The 22,718-nt window shown below is 43.0% G+C and overlaps 1 protein-coding gene across 3 annotated transcripts in view; it reads left to right on the forward strand.

Annotated features, from left to right (window-relative positions):
* LOC306928396 (roundabout homolog 1-like) overlaps positions 1-22,718 on the forward strand; it is a 177,236-nt gene that overhangs the window by 31,708 nt on the left and 122,810 nt on the right. Inside the window, exon 1 of one of the 3 annotated variants that reach the window (XM_079508453.1) lies at positions 4,036-4,158. The exons of the other annotated variants lie outside the window; for them this stretch is intronic. Within the exon in view, the coding sequence (XP_079364579.1) occupies positions 4,101-4,158 (58 nt within the window). The 5' untranslated portion in view covers positions 4,036-4,100. Of the gene's footprint in view, positions 1-4,035; positions 4,159-22,718 lie in introns of those variants that run through there. 3 annotated transcript variants of the gene reach the window in all.

Genomic DNA, 22,718 nt, shown 5'->3' on the forward strand with positions numbered 1-22,718 from the left:
TTTACATAATAGCCAGCAGAGGGTGCGCGCGACCTATAGTCACAAAAGAAAGCTAGGTCCGAAGTAAACCTAACACTTTAGTAAGTAATTATAGGCTGCACAGTGTGCACATATGCAGTTCAAATTTAACGATTTCATATTTTTCAGTTTTAAATTATATTTACGTATAGCCTAATTGTTGATTTTTAAGTAAAATATATATCCAATTATTGAATTATAAGACCACGACGTGATACAACACAGCAGAGGACCTATACCTTAATTAAAGAGCTCTCTGTAATTAACAATCTGAGACTGAGTGGATGTTAGAGTCCGATTAAAATATCTAGGCTAGGCCTACAAATATAGTGTATCCTATAAATAGACCTAATTCCCTTTGGAGTCTTTAAAGGTATAGGCTATAGCCAGGTCGTTTTTTAATTCATTAAAATAAACTGATTTTTTTTTTGTGCAATTGATAGTCTATAGCTATACTGTTCACCTTCCAATACAAATCATAACCTAATAGGCCTATATACCCAGAGCCCAGGATGGGATATGGCCAACCCATGGCTTATATAAGGAAAGTGTGTATAATGAAAGTGTCTAGGCTACTGGTTAGATATGGCTATGGGATGTATAGCCTATATGGAGATATGGGTGAAGACACGCCTATAACTGTCATTCTCGATTAACAACAAAGTTTTCAATAACTTGACGTCTTATAGTTTCACGGGGTGGGGTGTGGTGTGGTGTGGTGTTACACAGTGTGTAGCCTATAATACATGTGTAGGCTATTGCCCAGCAGAAATATTGCTTTATATGTATAGGCTAAGGACCTTCACTGATTGAGAATCCCCTCTTTCACTAAAGCACGCCAACATTCTGGAGAAACAGGCGCTCGGCCAGCCAGCGCTAACAGGGACAAGTAACACACTTTAAAGCATCTGTGTGTGACTGACTGACTGACTGGAGTCGGACCGGACGCCTCTGTAGTAGTTTGGAATTTGGATTCATAATTTACGATAGCCCACTACGACATATGAACATACGCTGTGTCCGTGTGACATTGTGAGTTTCTACATGAGGGGAAACATTATTTGATGACGATCATCGATGAATTATTTTCATCTGGAATTGCGGAGCAGCGGAGCTGATCGGGACCAGAGCAGAGCGAGCATGTCCAACTATAAGTGATGTCAAGTGGAGTATTTAAGTCAGCAATAATATCACTGGCTGTTCCGAACTTTAAGAGATGCGTATTTGGAGGAAGAAAAAAAAGCACATTTTGAGGAGGTTTTGAGCAATATCGTCCGTCCCGTAGGACGTATAAGGACGATCTCTTCCATCCCGACATCGACATTTGCGCCCTGAAGTTCAACGGAGACCGTGTGGTTATTAGGAGGGACCGATGTAAAAGTTTATTTTTTTGTTTTGTTTTGTTGAACATATATATTCTTTTTACAGTTCGTGGATTAGTTAACTAATTCATACACTCTCGTCTGCTCTGGAACGATGACAGCGAGTTCAATTGGAATTTACTTTCTACTGGCAATTCTTCAGATTTGTGCAGGTATGGATATTGTGCGAAACTACTGGTTCAAAAGTTTGCAAATCAGACCATGTGTTTGTGCTAGGGCTATACATTATTTATAAATGAGAGAGAGAGAGAGAGTGAGAGTGAGAGTGAAAGTTCATAAGTTTCTGACTATAGCCTGTTTGTTCTTTAATAGTTTCCCAGGCGGTATAAAGAAGTAACTATTAAATGCCCGATCCCCATTGCTGACATCCCATGTTTCAGCAATCAACAATTTAGCCTTGTAATTGTAATAGCCTTCGTTTACACGGTTATGGTCTCTCATTCGCCATGCATTACCTCATGCATATACGACTGAACAAGAGGCCGTAGTAATTAAAGAGGACAGTCAGGACACAGGCTACAACGTGTTATTATAGGGCATAGGTCAGCAGCCTGTTCTCGGTGGGTGCTGAGGACAGCTAGGGGAGTAGCAGATGAGTAACCGTCCACTGTGTTGACATGCCATTACATCCCAGCCAGGGTGCAGCTATAGCTGAGAACACTGATGCCTGCTGCTTAGTTGTAGAGTGCATCTTGCTTTAATAATTATATTCTCTATGTTTATAGCCTGGCATTTCCATATAGGCTAGGCTATATAGCCTACATCCCCAACATTTGATATTGTGCTCATTCCTATTGTGATCATTCCTATCTTGGAATGATATTCCAGACTGGAATATCATTCTGAGATTACATGAATATTATTAGAATGGTTATATTAACTATAGGCCTACAACTAAACAGAGATGGAGTATAGTGTAGTGTTAATTTAATTTGAGAGTGTACAAATGGATTCATTGAGTTGAATGAACACAGCATTGTACAGTAACAGGATCAAGGTCCTGGAGAGTTCATGAGTGTAAGCTTTAACACAACCAACCAGTGGGAACCCATTCGGTAAAAAAAAAACATGTTTTTGCCTCTGGGGGCACCACCTCCTTTTTTGTGCAGGGACAGGAACTTGGTTTGGCTCCTCCCCTTTCTTAGTCCACATCTGATTGTTGTGTATTCCAATTTGTCAATGTGCATTTGTGTCTGTCCATAATACTAATGAATGCAGTGCATTCCAATGAACAGACATTGGAATGCCCACAACACGGAACCAATTTGAAAAAAAGCTTTAGAGGATGACGTCACCCATGTTCAACCTATCTTCATATAATTGGTCCTCACTAATGTGGTTCAGGCATCTGGTTAGGATGCCTCTCGAGCGTCTCCCTAAGGAGGTCCTCGTTGCACGTCCCACTGGGCGGAGACCTCGGGGCAGACCAAGGCGCAGATGGAGGCATTACATCGACTCACTGGCCTTGGAACGCCTCGGGATCCCCCAGGAGGAAGTTACTAATGTTGCTCTGGAGAGGAATGTCTGGAGCTCTCTGGTGGAGCTGTTGCTCCTGCGACCCGACTACGGATAAGTGGTTGAAGATGGATGGATGGATGGATAATGCTCATTATAATATAATTTTTTTCATACTGTGTCTGTGTCTCAGAGGAGGCCTGTGGACAGTTCAAAAACCTGAACATCATCAACGGGGAATCCAATCTAATAGAAACAGCAGGCTTTATATTCCTGGAAAGTTGGCATGATGCTAAATCAAAATACAAAAAAAATTGAAATCCTGTTTGAAAAAAAGGGGGAAAACCCCTGCCTAATGATGATGTCACCGGTAGGCAGGTTTCTGAACCCTCCTATGAGGGTGAGTAGGGAAAAAATGGTACCATATTATGATGAGCATTAGAGAGGACGTCTTATAGTTTCACGGGGTGGGGTGTGGTGTGGTGTGGTGTTACACAGTGTGTAGCCTATAATACATGTGTAGGCTATTGCCCAGCAGAAATATTGCTTTATATGTATAGGCTAAGGACCTTCACTGATTGAGAATCCCCTCTTTCACTAAAGCACGCCAACATTCTGGAGAAACAGGCGCTCGGCCAGCCAGCGCTAACAGGGACAAGTAACACACTTTAAAGCATCTGTGTGTGACTGACTGACTGACTGGAGTCGGACCGGACGCCTCTGTAGTAGTTTGGAATTTGGATTCATAATTTACGATAGCCCACTACGACATATGAACATACGCTGTGTCCGTGTGACATTGTGAGTTTCTACATGAGGGGAAACATTATTTGATGACGATCATCGATGAATTATTTTCATCTGGAATTGCGGAGCAGCGGAGCTGATCGGGACCAGAGCAGAGCGAGCATGTCCAACTATAAGTGATGTCAAGTGGAGTATTTAAGTCAGCAATAATATCACTGGCTGTTCCGAACTTTAAGAGATGCGTATTTGGAGGAAGAAAAAAAAGCACATTTTGAGGAGGTTTTGAGCAATATCGTCCGTCCCGTAGGACGTATAAGGACGATCTCTTCCATCCCGACATCGACATTTGCGCCCTGAAGTTCAACGGAGACCGTGTGGTTATTAGGAGGGACCGATGTAAAAGTTTATTTTTTTGTTTTGTTTTGTTGAACATATATATTCTTTTTACAGTTCGTGGATTAGTTAACTAATTCATACACTCTCGTCTGCTCTGGAACGATGACAGCGAGTTCAATTGGAATTTACTTTCTACTGGCAATTCTTCAGATTTGTGCAGGTATGGATATTGTGCGAAACTACTGGTTCAAAAGTTTGCAAATCAGACCATGTGTTTGTGCTAGGGCTATACATTATTTATAAATGAGAGAGAGAGAGAGAGTGAGAGTGAGAGTGAAAGTTCATAAGTTTCTGACTATAGCCTGTTTGTTCTTTAATAGTTTCCCAGGCGGTATAAAGAAGTAACTATTAAATGCCCGATCCCCATTGCTGACATCCCATGTTTCAGCAATCAACAATTTAGCCTTGTAATTGTAATAGCCTTCGTTTACACGGTTATGGTCTCTCATTCGCCATGCATTACCTCATGCATATACGACTGAACAAGAGGCCGTAGTAATTAAAGAGGACAGTCAGGACACAGGCTACAACGTGTTATTATAGGGCATAGGTCAGCAGCCTGTTCTCGGTGGGTGCTGAGGACAGCTAGGGGAGTAGCAGATGAGTAACCGTCCACTGTGTTGACATGCCATTACATCCCAGCCAGGGTGCAGCTATAGCTGAGAACACTGATGCCTGCTGCTTAGTTGTAGAGTGCATCTTGCTTTAATAATTATATTCTCTATGTTTATAGCCTGGCATTTCCATATAGGCTAGGCTATATAGCCTACATCCCCAACATTTGATATTGTGCTCATTCCTATTGTGATCATTCCTATCTTGGAATGATATTCCAGACTGGAATATCATTCTGAGATTACATGAATATTATTAGAATGGTTATATTAACTATAGGCCTACAACTAAACAGAGATGGAGTATAGTGTAGTGTTAATTTAATTTGAGAGTGTACAAATGGATTCATTGAGTTGAATGAACACAGCATTGTACAGTAACAGGATCAAGGTCCTGGAGAGTTCATGAGTGTAAGCTTTAACACAACCAACCAGTGGGAACCCATTCGGTAAAAAAAAAACATGTTTTTGCCTCTGGGGGCACCACCTCCTTTTTTGTGCAGGGACAGGAACTTGGTTTGGCTCCTCCCCTTTCTTAGTCCACATCTGATTGTTGTGTATTCCAATTTGTCAATGTGCATTTGTGTCTGTCCATAATACTAATGAATGCAGTGCATTCCAATGAACAGACATTGGAATGCCCACAACACGGAACCAATTTGAAAAAAAGCTTTAGAGGATGACGTCACCCATGTTCAACCTATCTTCATATAATTGGTCCTCACTAATGTGGTTCAGGCATCTGGTTAGGATGCCTCTCGAGCGTCTCCCTAAGGAGGTCCTCGTTGCACGTCCCACTGGGCGGAGACCTCGGGGCAGACCAAGGCGCAGATGGAGGCATTACATCGACTCACTGGCCTTGGAACGCCTCGGGATCCCCCAGGAGGAAGTTACTAATGTTGCTCTGGAGAGGAATGTCTGGAGCTCTCTGGTGGAGCTGTTGCTCCTGCGACCCGACTACGGATAAGTGGTTGAAGATGGATGGATGGATGGATAATGCTCATTATAATATAATTTTTTTCATACTGTGTCTGTGTCTCAGAGGAGGCCTGTGGACAGTTCAAAAACCTGAACATCATCAACGGGGAATCCAATCTAATAGAAACAGCAGGCTTTATATTCCTGGAAAGTTGGCATGATGCTAAATCAAAATACAAAAAAAATTGAAATCCTGTTTGAAAAAAAGGGGGAAAACCCCTGCCTAATGATGATGTCACCGGTAGGCAGGTTTCTGAACCCTCCTATGAGGGTGAGTAGGGAAAAAATGGTACCATATTATGATGAGCATTAGAGAGGACCAATTATATAAAGATAGGTTGGAAATGGGGAACATTGCCCTTTAATTAATTCCAAACCTTTAGTGAACAAACATTATATTTTGTCTGCATGCTGGGATACAGTTTAATGCGACTGCTGTGGCTGGAGGTGGTCTCCCTGCTCTTCTATTGAGACATTTAGTTCCTTTGTCCAGGTAGCTCAGTCGGTAGAGCCCATGGGTTCGATCCCGGGCACCGCCAACTCAGCGTATGAGTAGCATGGCTTGATGTGTGGTGCGCCAAGTACTGGGAGCTGATGATTGCGCTCCACCTCAGCATTCCATCTCCCAGAGGTCTAGCTCTTCTAGCGCATTGAAATGGGGATAGACTCCCGCACTCTGGCTGATACAATAAGCCTCTCTGACTTACTTACTTACTTTACTTAGTTCCTGTGTTCACTGCTGGTCAGGTAGGACCACCTGCTGGTTGAAATTGCATGAGATTGAAATGGGAAATGAATACATATCTCGCCTTCCAGAATGAGCTCTCCGTTATAGATCAACAGTAGAAATGTGGGCGCTCATGTGGGGGATCCGTGTAAAAAAGGAAAAAAAAAGAGTAGCGGTTACTTTGCTTGAAGACATCTGGACTTTATTTGGGCTGTTGGGAACCAAATGATTGAGAATCAATATTGACAGCACTCGAAGCAGTGTTTCTCTCTATAGTATGGCTTTGGTTGGGGGGGGGGGTTCAGATTTAAACAGAATAGTGTTGAGCCAGCATTCAAATGGTTCGGCAGTCAGAATAAGTGGGATTGAAGATGTACACAACAACTTCTATCTGCAGGCTATTTGAGCCGTGTGTGTGTGTGTGTGTGTGTGTGTGTGTGTGTGTGTGTGTGTGTGTGTGTGTGTGTGTGTGTGTGTGTGTGTGTGTGCGTGTGCGTGTGCACGTGCACTATAAACACACACGTTGGCACTTGCCATGTCCCCTTATCACAAAAACAGATTACAGGGGCAGTATAAATTGTAGGTGTGAGCCAGAGATAGCTGGTCTCACGTGCGTGGCCTTCAACATTTGCCCCAGTTTGCCTGGATCCAGTTGTGCCGCATAAATTCATCCCGACACACACATTCTCTTTGTCTCTCCTTCTCAACAGCATTGTAAAAACAAACAACCGCCCATATCAGTACAGTGAGCTCACCCAGGTGTGCTATGTCTGGGCATCAAACCTTGTTGGGCTATACCTGGCAGTGCCCCCCCCCCCCCCCCCCCCCACTCCCCCGTATCAGTTTCATCTCTGCATAATAAATCTGCCAACAGTAATTGGATGACACGTAACAGTCTAAATGGTGCCCATTAAAACCATATGCTTATGCAGGAAGAGATTTATTCAACCCGCAAATACTCATTATGCGTCCCCAGGGTGATGCAGTAACTCGATGCCAAGCGGCCCATACCAGCCCATACCAGCCCATACCAGCCCATACCACCTTTCTAGATTCTGAAACCATGTTTGAAAAAGTGAAACGGGGTTGAATTGAGATTTGTTCTATCCATTACGTTATCTAAATGGCTATTGCAGCCTTGACATAAGGGTTTCAAAGGACCATATGGTTTTCTAATATCTATATCCTCTGAGGCCTAATTTAGTATGAGAGTAGCTCATCCGTATACCCTACTGCCAATAGCGGAATGCGTTTAAGAGAGAATGGTGGACCACAACCTAATTCTGTACACTGTACAGGTATTCCATCGGGAACAGTTTCATGGAGACACCTGGCTGTCGTGCTCAAGGGATTAGCTCAATGCAGAGCAGGCGGGTTCACATGCTGAACACATGCTCGCGCTGCTTACCGAACAGACTCAAGAGTTGGGCTGTTGTTGTGACACAACACGTACACTGTAGTACATGCACAACACGTACACAAATGGTGAATCACACACGTGACATCAGAGGCACTCCGCTTACTCCGAGACCTTGCACCTTGTAAGTCTCTCTGGATCATAAGGGCGTCTGCTAAATGTCAAAATTGTAATATGGTATGGTGGATCTTGAGTAATCTGGCCTGACTTTGGGGTTGCGGGGTTGTGGGTAGGAGGGGTGTACTGCAATGTCATCCCTAAGCTAATGAGGCTCCCTGTGGTCTAGTCTGTAGTCTTTGATGCTGACAGTGATGAGCCGAGCACCACCTCTAATGAGGACTTCTCCTCCACGGATGATGGAGCTGACGGGACATCTTTTACACTAGCGGGGCCTTCTTTGATAAGCCTCCTTCCAACGAACCTTTCAGCTTCCTTCTGTTCTTCTCCAGATATAAAACGGCTAATGAGGAAGAGCCGTCGTCGGAGTCCAGTTTGCTTGGAAAGCATCTTCCACTTATGTATCGTATTTGCTGGAAAACACAGTGATGTAATGTGGGCGGAGGAAGTTGGGGAAATAGAAATAGGAGGGCTGTCGTCGCCCCCACCCCCCTTTCCAGTGTATTTGTTTGCGAAATCTTGCATCTGCCTGGCAGCCATTAGCTTGCAGCTTCATTGCTGTGCGTCTCTTTATTTTTTAATTTATTGTTTTATTTTATTTTATTTATTTATTTTTTTGTTGAAAAGGCACTACTTTATGCAGCATATGTGTTCCTTCATTCTCTCCTGCTTTGGTCACAGCCTCATTTCTCAGCTGTGCCGTAATGGTCTCAAAGAAATTCATCTCCTTCTCACTCTTCCTTCATGGTTGTTGGGGATTCGTGTCTGAGCTGCAGAGGTTGTATTTGTGTTGGCCGAGTTCACCAGGAGGTGAACAATGTGAAGCGATTACCGTCTCACCTTTCATTGTGCTTGCTTTGCTAATGCTCACATCAAACACACGCACACTCACATCTTGCACATGGGTGAGCCCATTATGGAAATAAGTAATAACAACTGAGCTTTGTTAGACACAGGCATGTTTTGAGTAGGAGATCTGGCCTTTCTGTGGAGACCAGTGGTTCCCAAACTGTATAGCTCAAGACTCAAAAGAGAAATTATATGTTTGCCCAAGACCCAAACTAGTGAAAATGGCAGATCTACAAGCTCACAACACGTCGCTTTGTTCCACGTTATGAGCTTCTAGATCGGCTATTTTTATTACTTCTTAAACATTTGTCTTCTAAATTATGGAATTTATTAGATTTTTCTTTTATTTCTTCATGAGATTACTGTAAAAAAAAATGAATTAGTTTTTCAATTAGTGACAAAAAAATGCTTTCTTTGGGAATGTTTTTTCAAAATGTTTTGATTTGAAATAATAATAATTAAAAACAAAATGTAGGAAGCAAAAATGTAAGGGACCCATAAAAATGTGTCCGCAACCCACAAATGGGTCCCGACCCACTGTTTGGGAACCAGTGGTGTAGACTGTACATCTTACCAGCTACATCTGAAACCACTGAAGCAACGTTTCACAGTGGGAATCTCTCTGTCCTTCGTATGTGTGAGTGTTATTGCATACATTCATAGATAATCGTGTTTGTGTAAGCTCGTTAATATGTGTGCTCTTGGATAGCGCACTGAAAGCTGTTTCCTTATTGCCTTCCTTGTTTACATTTTGGTGTCCTGTGATGCTGTGAGGCCAAGCAGGGTTGCCTGCCCTGAGGGAAGGAAGCTAGGGAGGTTTTAATAAGCGCCTGTGGGCCTGGAGTTCACAGGTTCTCTCTCTCTCCCTCCCTCCCTCTCTCTCCCTCTTTCTCAAACTCTCTCTCGCTCGCACGCACGCACGCACGCACGCACGCACGCACGCACGCACGCACGCACGCACGCACGCACGCACGCACGCACGCACGCACGCACGCACACACACACACACACACACACACTCCTACAGAGGTGTCGGGAAAGTGTGTCATGCCCAAGGGATCCCTACTCCTTCTCTACTTAAAAAAAAGATATACCAGTGTTCTAATTCAGCTGTATGGTCCCATAAATCTTAATTTAGCTAATGTTATTACTCATTGAAAGCCATAATGAATGACCAATGAAAATTAATCACCGAAATAAATAACACAGTAATGACTTGAGATGTTAAGTGACAAATTACAATGAGCATACATGCATTAAGCTAAAAATACTAAGTTTTATTACACTTTAAGTGTCACCGCCACCTCAGTTAATTTAACAGATCTGCTGAAACAAATTAGTGTTCACTGAAACCTTCATTCACTTCATTGATATATCGTAGCTGTAGCTGTTACTACATTAACTATGTATTCATTCATTGACCTATTCAGGTGCTACCGAAAACAAAAGAAGTGTTCACTTCATATTACCACTTTAAGCCATGGAAACTGGTAGGATGTCCTTTTGACTTGTGATTACAACTTCAGACTTGGCTGCAGTTACGGATATGCTACCAACTTACAAGCCAAAATGATTCTCCTGGGTTTGTGGTTTACTGCCGGCAATTTGTTTTCTTTTGGCCCTAGCTTCCTGTTTGCAGGTCAGCCGTCTAGCTATGACTTTGCGCTGAGGCAGAGCTGTCAGTTGTGGATAATTAGGTCTGTAAATAAACGTGTCTACTTTTTGTTCTTGGTCTCATGGCCATGAGTTTACATTATATTTGAGATGGGAAGAGATCCCAGGCAGTCGCCCAGTCCTGGAGTGTGTGTTTTAATCTGGGCTGCTCCCTCCTCCCACAGTCAAGATGGACTGAGGGGCTTTGAGGCAGATGGCTTCACTCGCAGACTTTCAGAAGTGTTCCTATGAAAAAAAATACTGTTAGCGCCATGTGACCCCACAACTATTCCATCTGTTCAGAAGAATTCCAATGAGGTAGAAACTGGCATAGCATTCACATCGATGCTATTTATAGTATCCAATGAGGATTTGGTTTCGAGGGTAATTGGGCAAATTAATATTTTGAAAGGACAGCTTGAAAAGGTCATGATGATAGAAAGGTCATAGGTCGCAGCGATTCAGTTAGCTCCATGGCAGCTATTGCGGCTCCAGTCAGGCAGAAATTTGATCAATAGCAGCAATCAATACAGTTTCAGTTGCTCCTCCAGAATTGTCTCACTTTCACAACTGAGTACACACTTGGATGTATACTTATACACTCACACAAACACACATGTTACACACGCTCTCACACACGACGCACGCACATACTAACACATACACACACACATACATACATACACATGCGCGCACATTCAGTGATGAACAGAAGAAAAGAAGAAAACGTCTTTGCTCACCGCACACACAGACACACACACACACACACACACATGCAGGCTCGCTCGCTCGCTCACACGCACAGTCGCACACATATTTATAAACACTAACGGAAGCAAATCTCTTTGCTCACCGCACGCACGCACGCACGCACGCACGCACGCACGCACGCACGCACGCACGCACACACACACACACACACACACACACACACACACACCACGTACTGGTACATACTGATTAGGATGACTCTTTGACCATTAAGCCTGGGATTAGTTAATCAGAACATTGCACACTATCCTTCCCTTCCCTGAATCCTTGGTCTCTTTCTCTTTTGTTCTTTCTCTTCTGTTCCCTTCCCCTGTCATTATTGACAAGCACAAGGATCGCATCCTATAAAGAACCACTTTCCCACCAGCACTGTTACATTTAGTTGTAGAGGCCAACAAATGCATAATTTGCACTAATTTGCAGATCAATTATTTGCCAGCAGCTGTAATGCTCTCGCATGGGGTCCAGAGATAAGAGGGAGTAATGACTCAAGCTGATGATTCCAATAGTTGGGGTAATTGTTTGGGATTGAAGACTTCCTCTCTCGCCCCACCACCCCTTTGTTAAGTTTACCAGCATTCAATCATGCTGCGTTTTTTCAAACCTGCGGCAGAGGAGGAAGGTCTGTGAGCGCAGTATTTGTGACATTAGAGTAAGTAACGATATTTCTCTGTCATGAACATAATTATTACCAGAGTATAGTGTAGTATGGACTGTAGTATTAGCTTGCCCTGCCATGCTCTGTGCTCGCACAGCTTACTATAGGTCATGTTGGCTCAATCGCATGGATGAAGCAGCCAGGGCTTCTCCCCAGAGGCTGCTGTCATTCAATCCTGACCGGGCTTGATGCGGTTGCTATTCTTCACACGTCTCTCCCTAATATCAAACCGCGAGACTTCTAAAGCAAAACGAGTCCTTCGCTGTACTCTGCTTGTCAGTTCACTGTAAAACCTGCAGCGTTGGACTTAGCGATGAAGGGAGCAGGCTGATCAGCAGGGCTGTGAGTGCAATGCCCTCAGGACCACAAAGATAGGACATGCCGGTCTTGAGCTTCATTAATCAGAAGCTGACTTTGTAATACACCGGCCTGCCTCTTAGCATGTTGACATATAGCCTTTTAATAAATAGCTTGGGTTCAATTATATTTCAATAACTAGTAATATTAAAAAAAAGGTTTGGTTTGAGGCTTAGCTGAGGTGTTGAACTCCTTGAATAACTGTGTGATGTCAACTTGAAATGTGCCAGTCCTTTTACCCAAACTCAGCCACACAACCCCTGTGAGTATAGTGACTTCTGCAGCGTTTCCTCACATGCACACATGGTTGAGATGTCCACACTTGACAACCACATAACCCCGTTGGAAAAGCAGGACTTAACCATGTGATTCATGTCAACAGGCAGCGGCATTGCAGGTGTCAGTCGTGCTAGCAAGGAGTATACATAGCTTCATCTCTGGGCACTAGCTGTGCCTCTCTGCAATCAAAGCCCACATGTCTTGTGCTTGCCAACATGACAGATGGCCCCCCTACCAACGCAGCCAACGGTAAAGCCCTTGAATTAGATGAGCGGTAGTATTTCTAATAGAGGGAAGAGCTGTACCAACTTCCTCAACTGAAGCCCCATTATAGGTTGACATTACAACTTCCCAGACAGACATCAGACCCGAGCCCCTCCTGCACAAAAAAAAGCAGAGTAAATTCAGGGGAAGGCAATTCATCAGGAAATGTCACACAGCTAGGAGGAAATGCTGAGGTGATTGACATTAGCAGGTTTCCAGTGGAAAGGGGGGTCAGGTTATTATGGAGCTTCAGGAAGCACTTGTTCTCTGCTTTGCTGAACTCTGACTCCATGGCAGCCCTCACTGCTGTGCTTTATTGCCACTTTTCACTTTGTACTCCTTGGTTTATTGTCTGTGTTAAATGCAGTGGGGGAAAGTGGACTGGAATTCTTGCTGTGGCTGCAGCTCAGCTGGTGTATATGCGTGCTCTACAATCCTGAGTGTTAAGTTAACATCAAGTGTGTACACCAAATGGACCCTCATTTGAATTTACTTTGTGGATAAGTAGTAAGTAGTACGAGCCAGATCCACAGTGGAAGAGTTATCTATACAGAATGTCATAATACCAGAATTGATGCACATACTGTACATTTTGTGCTAAGTTCAGCAATTCATTTGAGTGAATTCGCTGAATTATTTCAGAACATAAGAGGCACCCCAATCAAACTTATGATTGAAGAGTAAAACGTCTTTCTTTCTTTCTTTCTTTCTTTCTTTCTTTCTTTCTTTCTTTCTTTCTTTCTTTCTTTCTTTTCTTGAGTGTATTTAAGTGAAGCTTTGACCCCTTGACCTTTGGAAATAATGTCTTGTTGTTTTGCCTTTCACACAGTATGTATCAGTCAGATAACCTGTCTCTTTAATAATTTACATGTCTTTTCATCAAATATGGACAGTTGGGTTGCAGCTGTGCGTTGGTGAGATGCGCATTGCGTGCTTTGGTTCGACTGCAGCGAATGAATGAGACACAGAGCTTCCTTTGAAGTGGTCAGGCCACTGCCTTCAAATTTGAAACGGATAATATAGAAGGGGGAAAAAGAGCCCAAACTTAACAAGCAACATTTCAAAGACATTCTCTTACAAAGTAGGCTAAGTTTACAGTCATGTGATACAAACTTGGTATGTGTGAAATTAAATTAGTTCACACCGCTTGCCTTCATACTTTTTAGCTCTGCTCAACATGTTATACTGAATGTATGTGTTTTGGGGCATCCAGTGAGTTTAGGGTGATTTGTTTCGCAGCGCAGGTATATGTGGGGGAGAGTTTCTGCATTGCTGAGCCGTAGGACTGAGAGCTGAATAATGTGTTACATGAGCATCACAAGCTCAGCCTATTGGTCTTGGCACACATACACTCTAGTTGTCTGCATTGCAGTGGATGCAGTGAGTGAGTGCAGAGATCTGAACTGACTGTTTGGGTATATTATATAGAATGAACACTAGACTCGACCAAGGTCCCATATTTCCTTGGATAAGCTGAATTAATAGTTCCGGTGGTGTTAAGCGATTTCTGTTTCCTCCTCACACTATGGTGGTTATGTTCCCCAGGGGTGAAAATCAACAAAAACGGGGGAACATTACACGAATTTTAGCCTCCCTTCATTGGTTACCTACTGTATTAGTTTTAGAATAGGTTTTATTGATTGCTGTTAAGACATGGTTCGGTCCCCTTCCTTCATCACCAACATTTAACCCCATATGAGCAGGAGCACATGAGGGTAAGGACCTTCTGGTCGTTCCAAAGTCTAGACTCTCGAGTGAAGACAAAAGGTGATTAGGCCTTTGTCACCAGAGCTCCTGGTCTACCTCACATCAGGCTAACAAATTCAGTGCTCTCTTTTAAATGACTTAAATCACACTTTTTATAGACTAGCTTTTACTCCCTGATTACAGTCTGGGTTCTTGACAATGACTCCATTGGCTCCATTGGAACAGGTTATTTTTCCCACTTCCTGAATAATAGCGGTTTTGGACATACAAGGTTTCCACCCAACAGCAACAATTATTTAACAATTGCGTCCCCTCTGGCTGAATATTTATTTCCCTTTTAAACACCCTGTAAAGCTTAGATTTAATCCCAACACCGTGCTGGCGTGCTGTCTGTCCCAAATGCCCTGTCACTCTGCTTGGCTGCAGAAGTCTTGTCCACATCTGAGATGGTGAACCTGTGGATACCAACCCCCGAAATCTATGATCCCATTTAATCCCCATTCAGTGCAGTAACACCTGGGGCTGTGGCCATCCATTCTGCCTCTTCATGACCCCCTTATGGGGAGAGGGCAGTTGTTGTCCCCTAGCCATAAACACTAATGTGGAAGAAGAGAGGGATGAGAGTACAGGTGTGTGTGTGTGTGTGTGTGTGTGTGTGTGTGTGTGTGTGTGTGTGTGTGTGTGTGTGTGTGTGTGTGTGTGTGTGTGTGTGTGTGTGTGTGTGTGTGTCTGTGTCTGTGTCTGTGTCTGTGTCTGTGCGCGTGTGTGTGTGTCGTGGGTGCGTGATTTTCTAATACGCGTGCGACCGTGCTTGCATGCATGCGTGTGAGTGATGGTCTCAGACTGTACAGTACGTTTGCGTGTGGGTGTCATAGTGATTCAGTCTGTGGCTGATCAAAGGGATATGCAGAGTAGATGTGTTGGGTGTTCAGGTCACTAGAGAGTGCAGTCTGTCCCTCACGGTATGACAGAGTAGATGTGTTGGGTGTTCAGGTCACTAGAGAGTGCAGTCTGTCCCTCACGGTATGACAGAGTAGATGTGTTGGGTGTTCAGGTCACTAGAGAGTGCAGTCTGTCCTTCACGGTATGACAGAGTAGATGTGTTGGGTGTTCAGGTCACTAGAGAGTGCAGTCTGTCCCTCACGGTATGACAGAGTAGATGTGTTGGGTGTTCAGGTCACTAGAGAGTCCAGTCTGTCCCTCACGGTATGACAGAGTAGATGTGTTGGGTGTTCAGGTCACTAGAGAGTGCAGTCTGTCCTTCACGGTATGACAGAGTAGATGTGTTGGGTGTTCAGGTCACTAGAGAGTGCAGTCTGTCCTTCACGGTATGACAGAGTAGATGTGTTGGGTGTTCAGGTCACTAGAGAGTGCAGTCTGTCCCTCACGGTATGACAGAGTAGATGTGTTGGGTGTTCAGGTCACTAGAGAGTGCAGTCTGTCCCTCACGGTATGTAGTAGATGTGTTGGGTGTTCAGGTCACTAGAGAGTGCAGTCTGTCCCTCACGGTATGACAGAGTAGATGTGTTGGGTGTTCAGGTCACTAGAGAGTGCAGTCTGTCCCTCACGGTATGACAGAGTAGATGTGTTGGGTGTTCAGGTCACTAGAGAGTGCAGTCTGTCCCTCACGGTATGACAGAGTAGATGTGTTGGGTGTTCAGGTCACTAGAGAGTGCAGTCTGTCCCTCACGGTATGACAGAGTAGATGTGTTGGGTGTTCAGGTCACTAGAGAGTGCAGTCTGTCCCTCACGGTATGACAGAGTAGATGTGTTGGGTGTTCAGGTCACTAGAGAGTCCAGTCTGTCCCTCACGGTATGACAGAGTAGATGTGTTGGGTGTTCAGGTCACTAGAGAGTGCAGTCTGTCCCTCACGGTATGACAGAGTAGATGTGTTGGGTGTTCAGGTCACTAGAGAGTCCAGTCCGTCCCTCACGGTATGACAGAGTAGATGTGTTGGGTGTTCAGCTCACTAGAGAGTGCAGTCTGTCCCTCACGGTATGACAGAGTAGATGTGTTGGGTGTTCAGGTCACTAGAGAGTGCAGTCTGTCCCTCACGGTATGACAGAGTAGATGTGTTGGGTGTTCAGGTCACTAGAGAGTCCAGTCCGTCCCTCACGGTATGACAGAGTAGATGTGTTGGGTGTTCAGGTCACTAGAGAGTGCAGTCTGTCCCTCACGGTATGACAGAGTAGATGTGTTGGGTGTTCAGGTCACTAGAGAGTGCAGTCTGTCCCTCACGGTATGACAGTGACTTCACATGTGGGCACAATCAAGGCTGGAAATCAATGTAGGCCATGCAGACATGCGCTTTTGTGAGCTTGGAAATCATCTATTTTCACACTGTCGTACAACAAATTCTATACTAAAGTGGTTAAAGTCATATAACACACCATGTCTTTTTACCGTTTATCTTTATAGTTTGTCTTCTGTTACTGCATGGTTACGGTTTTGTTGCAGTGTCTAAATCGCATAAATCAGCCGATATTGCTGGAACACTTGGCAGTTTGCACTGCAGACAAATAGATGGATGAAGGATAAGCCCCAGTGATGGATTGGTGTCCTCTTCAGCAAATTGTACTTGTAGTTAAGCTGTTTCTCGCTGCAGGTACAGGAGATAAGCTCCTGTCTTATCAGCCACCTCAGCTTGAACAAGGCTTACTTATTACAGCGTGTCAAAGTAGCAGGTTTATATAGTCCCTAAAGGAAAACATACAGAGTAAAACAACTATCCCCACGGTAATTCAGCACATCGCATGAGCACTGGGGCAACACCATATGAGTTTAGCTCTTTGTATTACCCTAGAACACTAAACCCGGGTGATTTTCACCCGGACAGTTATATTTTTGTAATTTTCATAATGTTGCTGATGTCTGTGGTGGGTGGGTCTTTCACTACCTTCATGATGCTCAGTGACATCAGAGAAGATAGGTTTGTTTCCCTTCCCACATCCCTGTTTTTTTTCTACAGGCAGGTGTTCGGATGAATTTCACCCGGGTTTAGTGGAATCGGGACCAGTGGCCATACACCCACAGTGGGCATTTTCTTTTTTACTGGACCATTCTCACATGTCCCAGGAATGGATGGACCAAAGGAGAAGTTCCCAAATCCATTCTTTTTTTTAGGAATATATTTAAAATAATACCCACATTTTTCACTGATATTTTGACCCCCCCCCCCCCATTGTGAAAAGTCAAAATGAAATATTAAAGAAGAGTGCCTCAAGTTGCCATCTATTGCTGTACTTCAATATATATTTGATGAGAAATATTTCTTATGGAATATATTACATTGGGTAAAATATACACGGGTTTGACAAAAGTTTTGTGATCTAGGGATAAGCTCATCTCAAAAAGACTATAATGGTATTCATACTGTGCTTATAGGCCCAGGGCAATGCAAGCCCCAGGCTAAGGAAAGCCTAGGGCTGGCTTAGCCCACGTTCATACTTCATACACAATTACGCTGGCCTGGAGCGTACTACAAACGCTGGGGTTATAGTTGTGTGTTATTTGTCAATGAACATTTTCCAGTTAATCCCTGTTCATACTAGCCATTTAGACACCGTGTTTTCAACCATTTCTTGGGGCCCCGAAAAGGAAACCCAGGGCTAAATGTGGTGCTAGCCCCACTTCAATGGTAGTGTGAACATTCCCTTAGCCACGGGCTAGAATCTCTGTACAACTATGGCATTACTCTAGGTTGCCCACATTGTATTTGATTTCATCAAAGGAAAACCTTTACAGAGATATTTTGCGGAAAGGAGCACAAAACCTGGCTTTTTGCTGATTCTATTTCTGCTCAACATAACGTGTATTTCTACTTTGTGACCAAATATTACGTCTAATCTATTTTCCGATTGGTGATAAAAAATATAAAAATATGTATGAGAATGCAAGAATGTTATGGGACTCAGCTGTCTTTCTACACATTCTACTCTGTGACACAATCTTGTATCGAGCGTTCTGCAGGCTTTTGCAAACTAAAGAAAATGCGCATTCCCCTTTTCACTGTGCGATTGCCTCTAAAATGGTATTCTTCCCTCTGCACGTGTGTGCAGTGCACAGATAGTGCTATAGCATTATCAGTAGGAGGTGTTAGTCTTCTTATCCCTTATAGCCTTGACTCTGACTATGGTTCATTGTGTCGATAGTACTGCAGCGAGCAGAAGTCTTGATTCATTGTCCTGAAAAAGAAAGTTTAATCTAAAAAGTTTTAATGTCTTAACCACTTGAATCCTGATAAACAATACAATAGCAGATCCAATGTGCTGCAACAGGAAAATAGCGGTTCTACTATTTTTGGTTCTACAACATTTGGTGTTGAGGGAAAAAAGGTATACAGTCCTGGGGCAAACTAAGTATATAGGGTTTATATAGGGTTTAAGGGGACCTACAGTATCACAGTAACATAGGGCATTCACTTCTAGTCATTTTTACTAGTTGACTAGTTGCCTAGTTTACTAGTCGACTAGTTGTTTAACTACCTATTATGTATAAAATAAATTAAAAAATACACTTTTTTTTTAAATAAATATTTGTACATTGAAAAACTGTGTACATGGTGACTATAACTATAATCTACTGATTTTTTTTTCTTTTTTTCTTATCAACTAGTCAACTAGTACCAACAAGGTCGACTAGTGGATTTACTAGTCGACTAGTAAACTAGTCGACTAGTAAACTAGTCGACTAGTTGCTTAATGCCCTGATTACAGTATGTTTATGTTTTTTTAAGGACACCTAGAGGATAACAGAAGTGAGAGTGTGGTCCCAGGCACCTTGCATTGGCCACACACAGACAGACAAACACACTCACATTCTTCCCCTACATACTTGGGTGAATGACAGTGTTCAACTGTTCACCTAATTGTAGTTTATACAGCCTGAGAAAGAATGCTGAGTATTTATTGGTTCCCTATATTTTGGTTTAAGAATGAGAGTGTGTGCGCGTGCGTGCGTGTGTGTTTGCGTGCGTGCTCACGTGCGTGTGCATGCGTGAGTTTGCTTGCGTGAGTGTGTGGCGTGTGTGTGCATGCATGTGTGGCTTGCGTGCGTACATCTGGAATTTTTCTAAAGGATTGGAAACAAGTCTGTCTGCTGATAGACGTTATGGATATTAGCGATTAGGTGTTTCTTCCCATAACAGAACAAATCCATATATACTATATGGATATACTAGACCGGCCTACTTGCAAGTCAGGAACGATGCAAATTGGGAATGCACGTCCCACCGAGTCATGCAATACTATTATTGATATTATTATAATTATAATAATAATAATAATAATAATAATAATAATTATTATTATTATTATTATTATTATTATTATTATTATTATTATTATTATTATTATTATTATTATTATTATTATTATTATTATTATTATTATTATTATTTGTTTTGGGGGGGGGGGGGGGCATATTGGTTGGATCTGCGGTTCTGTCTATTGAGCCCTGATCAGAGCAGCGGTGTGCCTCACAAGTCTGCATGTTACAACCACCCGTGTGTGTGTGTGTGTGTGTGTGTGTGTGTGTGTGTGTGTGTGTGTGTGTGTGTGTGTGTGTGTGTGTGTGTGTGTGTGTGTGTGTGTGTGTGTGTGTGTGTGTGTGTGTGTGTGTGTGTGTGTGTGTGTGTGTGTGTGTGTATACAGCATATATAAATTTGATTTCATGGAAAATAAAACATTTTATTGGCAGCTGCCATACATCTCATTGGACGTGCTATGAGGGAATACATTGGGGGAATGCACATGCAGTATACTCGTTCACCTCAGTTGGCCTTGACCCAGGGAGATAATGAAAGCATAGCATACAGTACAGGTATGATAATACTGTCTTTATTGTCCAAACGTAGAACGTAGGCAAGCAATTCACAATGCAGTGCTATGTATTTATTTAGTATCACTGTTATTGCTATTATTTCACTTTTATATCACCATCAGACCATCACTTCAGTGAAGAAACTTAGGATTTGATCTGCATAGAGAGAGAGAGAGAGAGAGAGAGAGAGAGAGAGAGAGAGAGAGAGAGAGAGAGAGAGAGAGAGAGAGAGAGAGAGAGAGAGAGAGAGAGAGAGAGAGAGAGAGAGAGAGAGAGAGAGAGAGAGAGAGAGAGAGAGAGAGAGAGAGAGAGAGAATTTAAATGCTAATAATATTAATGCTTGTTCTTGTTCACACAGTGCTTTGTGATAGTTTTGTTTGTTTTGTTACTTTGTTGTTTCTTTGTTGTACATTTTGAAACACATTGTGGTTCTTTGTGTAATCCTGTAGCATGTTAAACGGTACTGTCATGTCAAATCCACTTTGGCCGAGAAATGTGATTCGGTTCCACGAATGACTTTACATAATCCAATGTGGACTGTGTCGATTCAACCATGACCGTATACTCTGAATGTTTTGACCCTAACCTTAAGCACGGCAAAGCAGTGCCTAACCTCAACCACTACTAGTATGCAGTCATGCAACCATACTGCATCTATCTACGCCGGTAAACAAATTGTGGAAGTGCATCAGATTTCTTGGGGGCATTGGATTGCAATACACACAACGGTACTTTAGGTTGTTTTGAGGAGAGGGTATGCGCGTGACATCATCATCAAACCAGGAAGTTATGCGGGAATGCCTACTGAGTGACAAAAAACTACTTTCTGGCCTTGACAGCCCATACATCCAAACAGAAAAGTCCAATATGCTTGCATTAAACAACGTTAAACTACGTTAAACTCACTTTGCCACTCGATTTGCCATTCACTTTATGCATGCGCATACCCTCTATAGGGATCGCTGTGCTAATTGTAGGCCCATGTTTGTGCTCTAATGTTTTTTGTGTATAGCCTTATTTATATGTAGTATACATTTAGTACTGTACTTTATACGTAGTATAAATAATATTTATATAAATCAGTGAGCTTGTAGAGAGGCTATTTTCGCCGTGCGACGCAGCCGTGCCATAGAGCATACATTTGTTTTCCTGAACTCTCCGTTGTTGATTTGGCCATGGCCCGTTGCCTGTCCCTGCAAGCAAGCTGTGTCATTAAACGCTGAGCAACAGTGCTGTGACTCACAAGCAGCTCCAAATCTCTGTCTGGCCATTAAAAGTGCACATAGTAAGCCACAGCACACACAAAGAAGGCTCAATGGATTCTGCAGACCAATGCCTGATACCGTGGGTCTGTCTCTGCCTCAATTACCGTATAGGTGTTGCACTTCCTGCTGACTCGTATAGCCGTTCAAACCTATAATCCCCATGTCACCTCATGTAGAGATATTGGTGTAAAGTACATTTACTTAAGTACTGTACTTAAGTAAAATGTTGAGGCATTTGTACTTTTCTAGCGTGGCATTGTGAAAGCCATGATCTCGACTGCGGTCGAAAAATGATGATGATGATGTATGCGTCGCATTGCGACGCATTGTGAGTTTGTAGATCTGCTATTTTCAAAAGATTTTTATACATTCTGCATAATGAGTACTTTTACTTATGGTACTTTAAATACATTTTGATACCGATACTTTTGTACTTTTACTCGAGTACATTTAGAATTCCGGACTTCTACCTAGTTCTACAACATCGTAGTATTGATACTTTTACTTGAAGTAGAACAATTGAGTACTTTTTCCACCACTGGATTTACCGTTGCAACTCGGCACTAATTTGCAAAGTGTCACTGAGCAGGTGATGATGTCCCATACAGCCGTTTGTTGTCAACACCAAGAGGGTGACACAAAGGCCATAGCACTCAACACGTGTCAACGTCACCCGCTGCAGTTCAAGCACATACCTGTTTAGGGAAACAAGCCAAACATCATTATTATATGTAGGTTTTTGGAGGATTGTATTCAGTATCTTTCACTTTGCGTTGAGAGATGAGAGAGAACTGGAGCTGGAAACTGTAATCTAACGCCAAAGTTGTTCACATGTGGTGCTTTAATAATACCTTTATCTCAGGCTCTGGTTTCATGACGCATTTCCTTATTTATTTATTTGTGTGTTTGTGCGTGTGTGCGTGCGTGCGTGCGTGCATGTGCGTGCCTGTGCGCCCGTGCACGCAAATGAGGGACGGGGGATTGGGAGGGGGGTCGGGAGGCTCTGTCCAAAGTTCTCTACCTGAGTGTTACTTTAATGGAAGATGACAGTCAGTGTGGCCCCATAGAGTGCTTAAATTAGCATTTGATACCTTACCCTTTATGTCTGATGTTTGGATCATAACACAGCCCACGCAGAGTTTACTTTTATCATCCCAGAACTTAACAACACCAATGTGGTTTTACGATTACAATATTTATGACCTCTGTGCTTATTCTGTAGCCCTCTCATGCCTTTACATTG

This window comes from Electrona antarctica (assembly GCF_951216825.1).
Source record: "Electrona antarctica genome assembly, chromosome: 8".
NCBI lineage: Eukaryota > Metazoa > Chordata > Actinopteri > Myctophiformes > Myctophidae > Electrona > Electrona antarctica.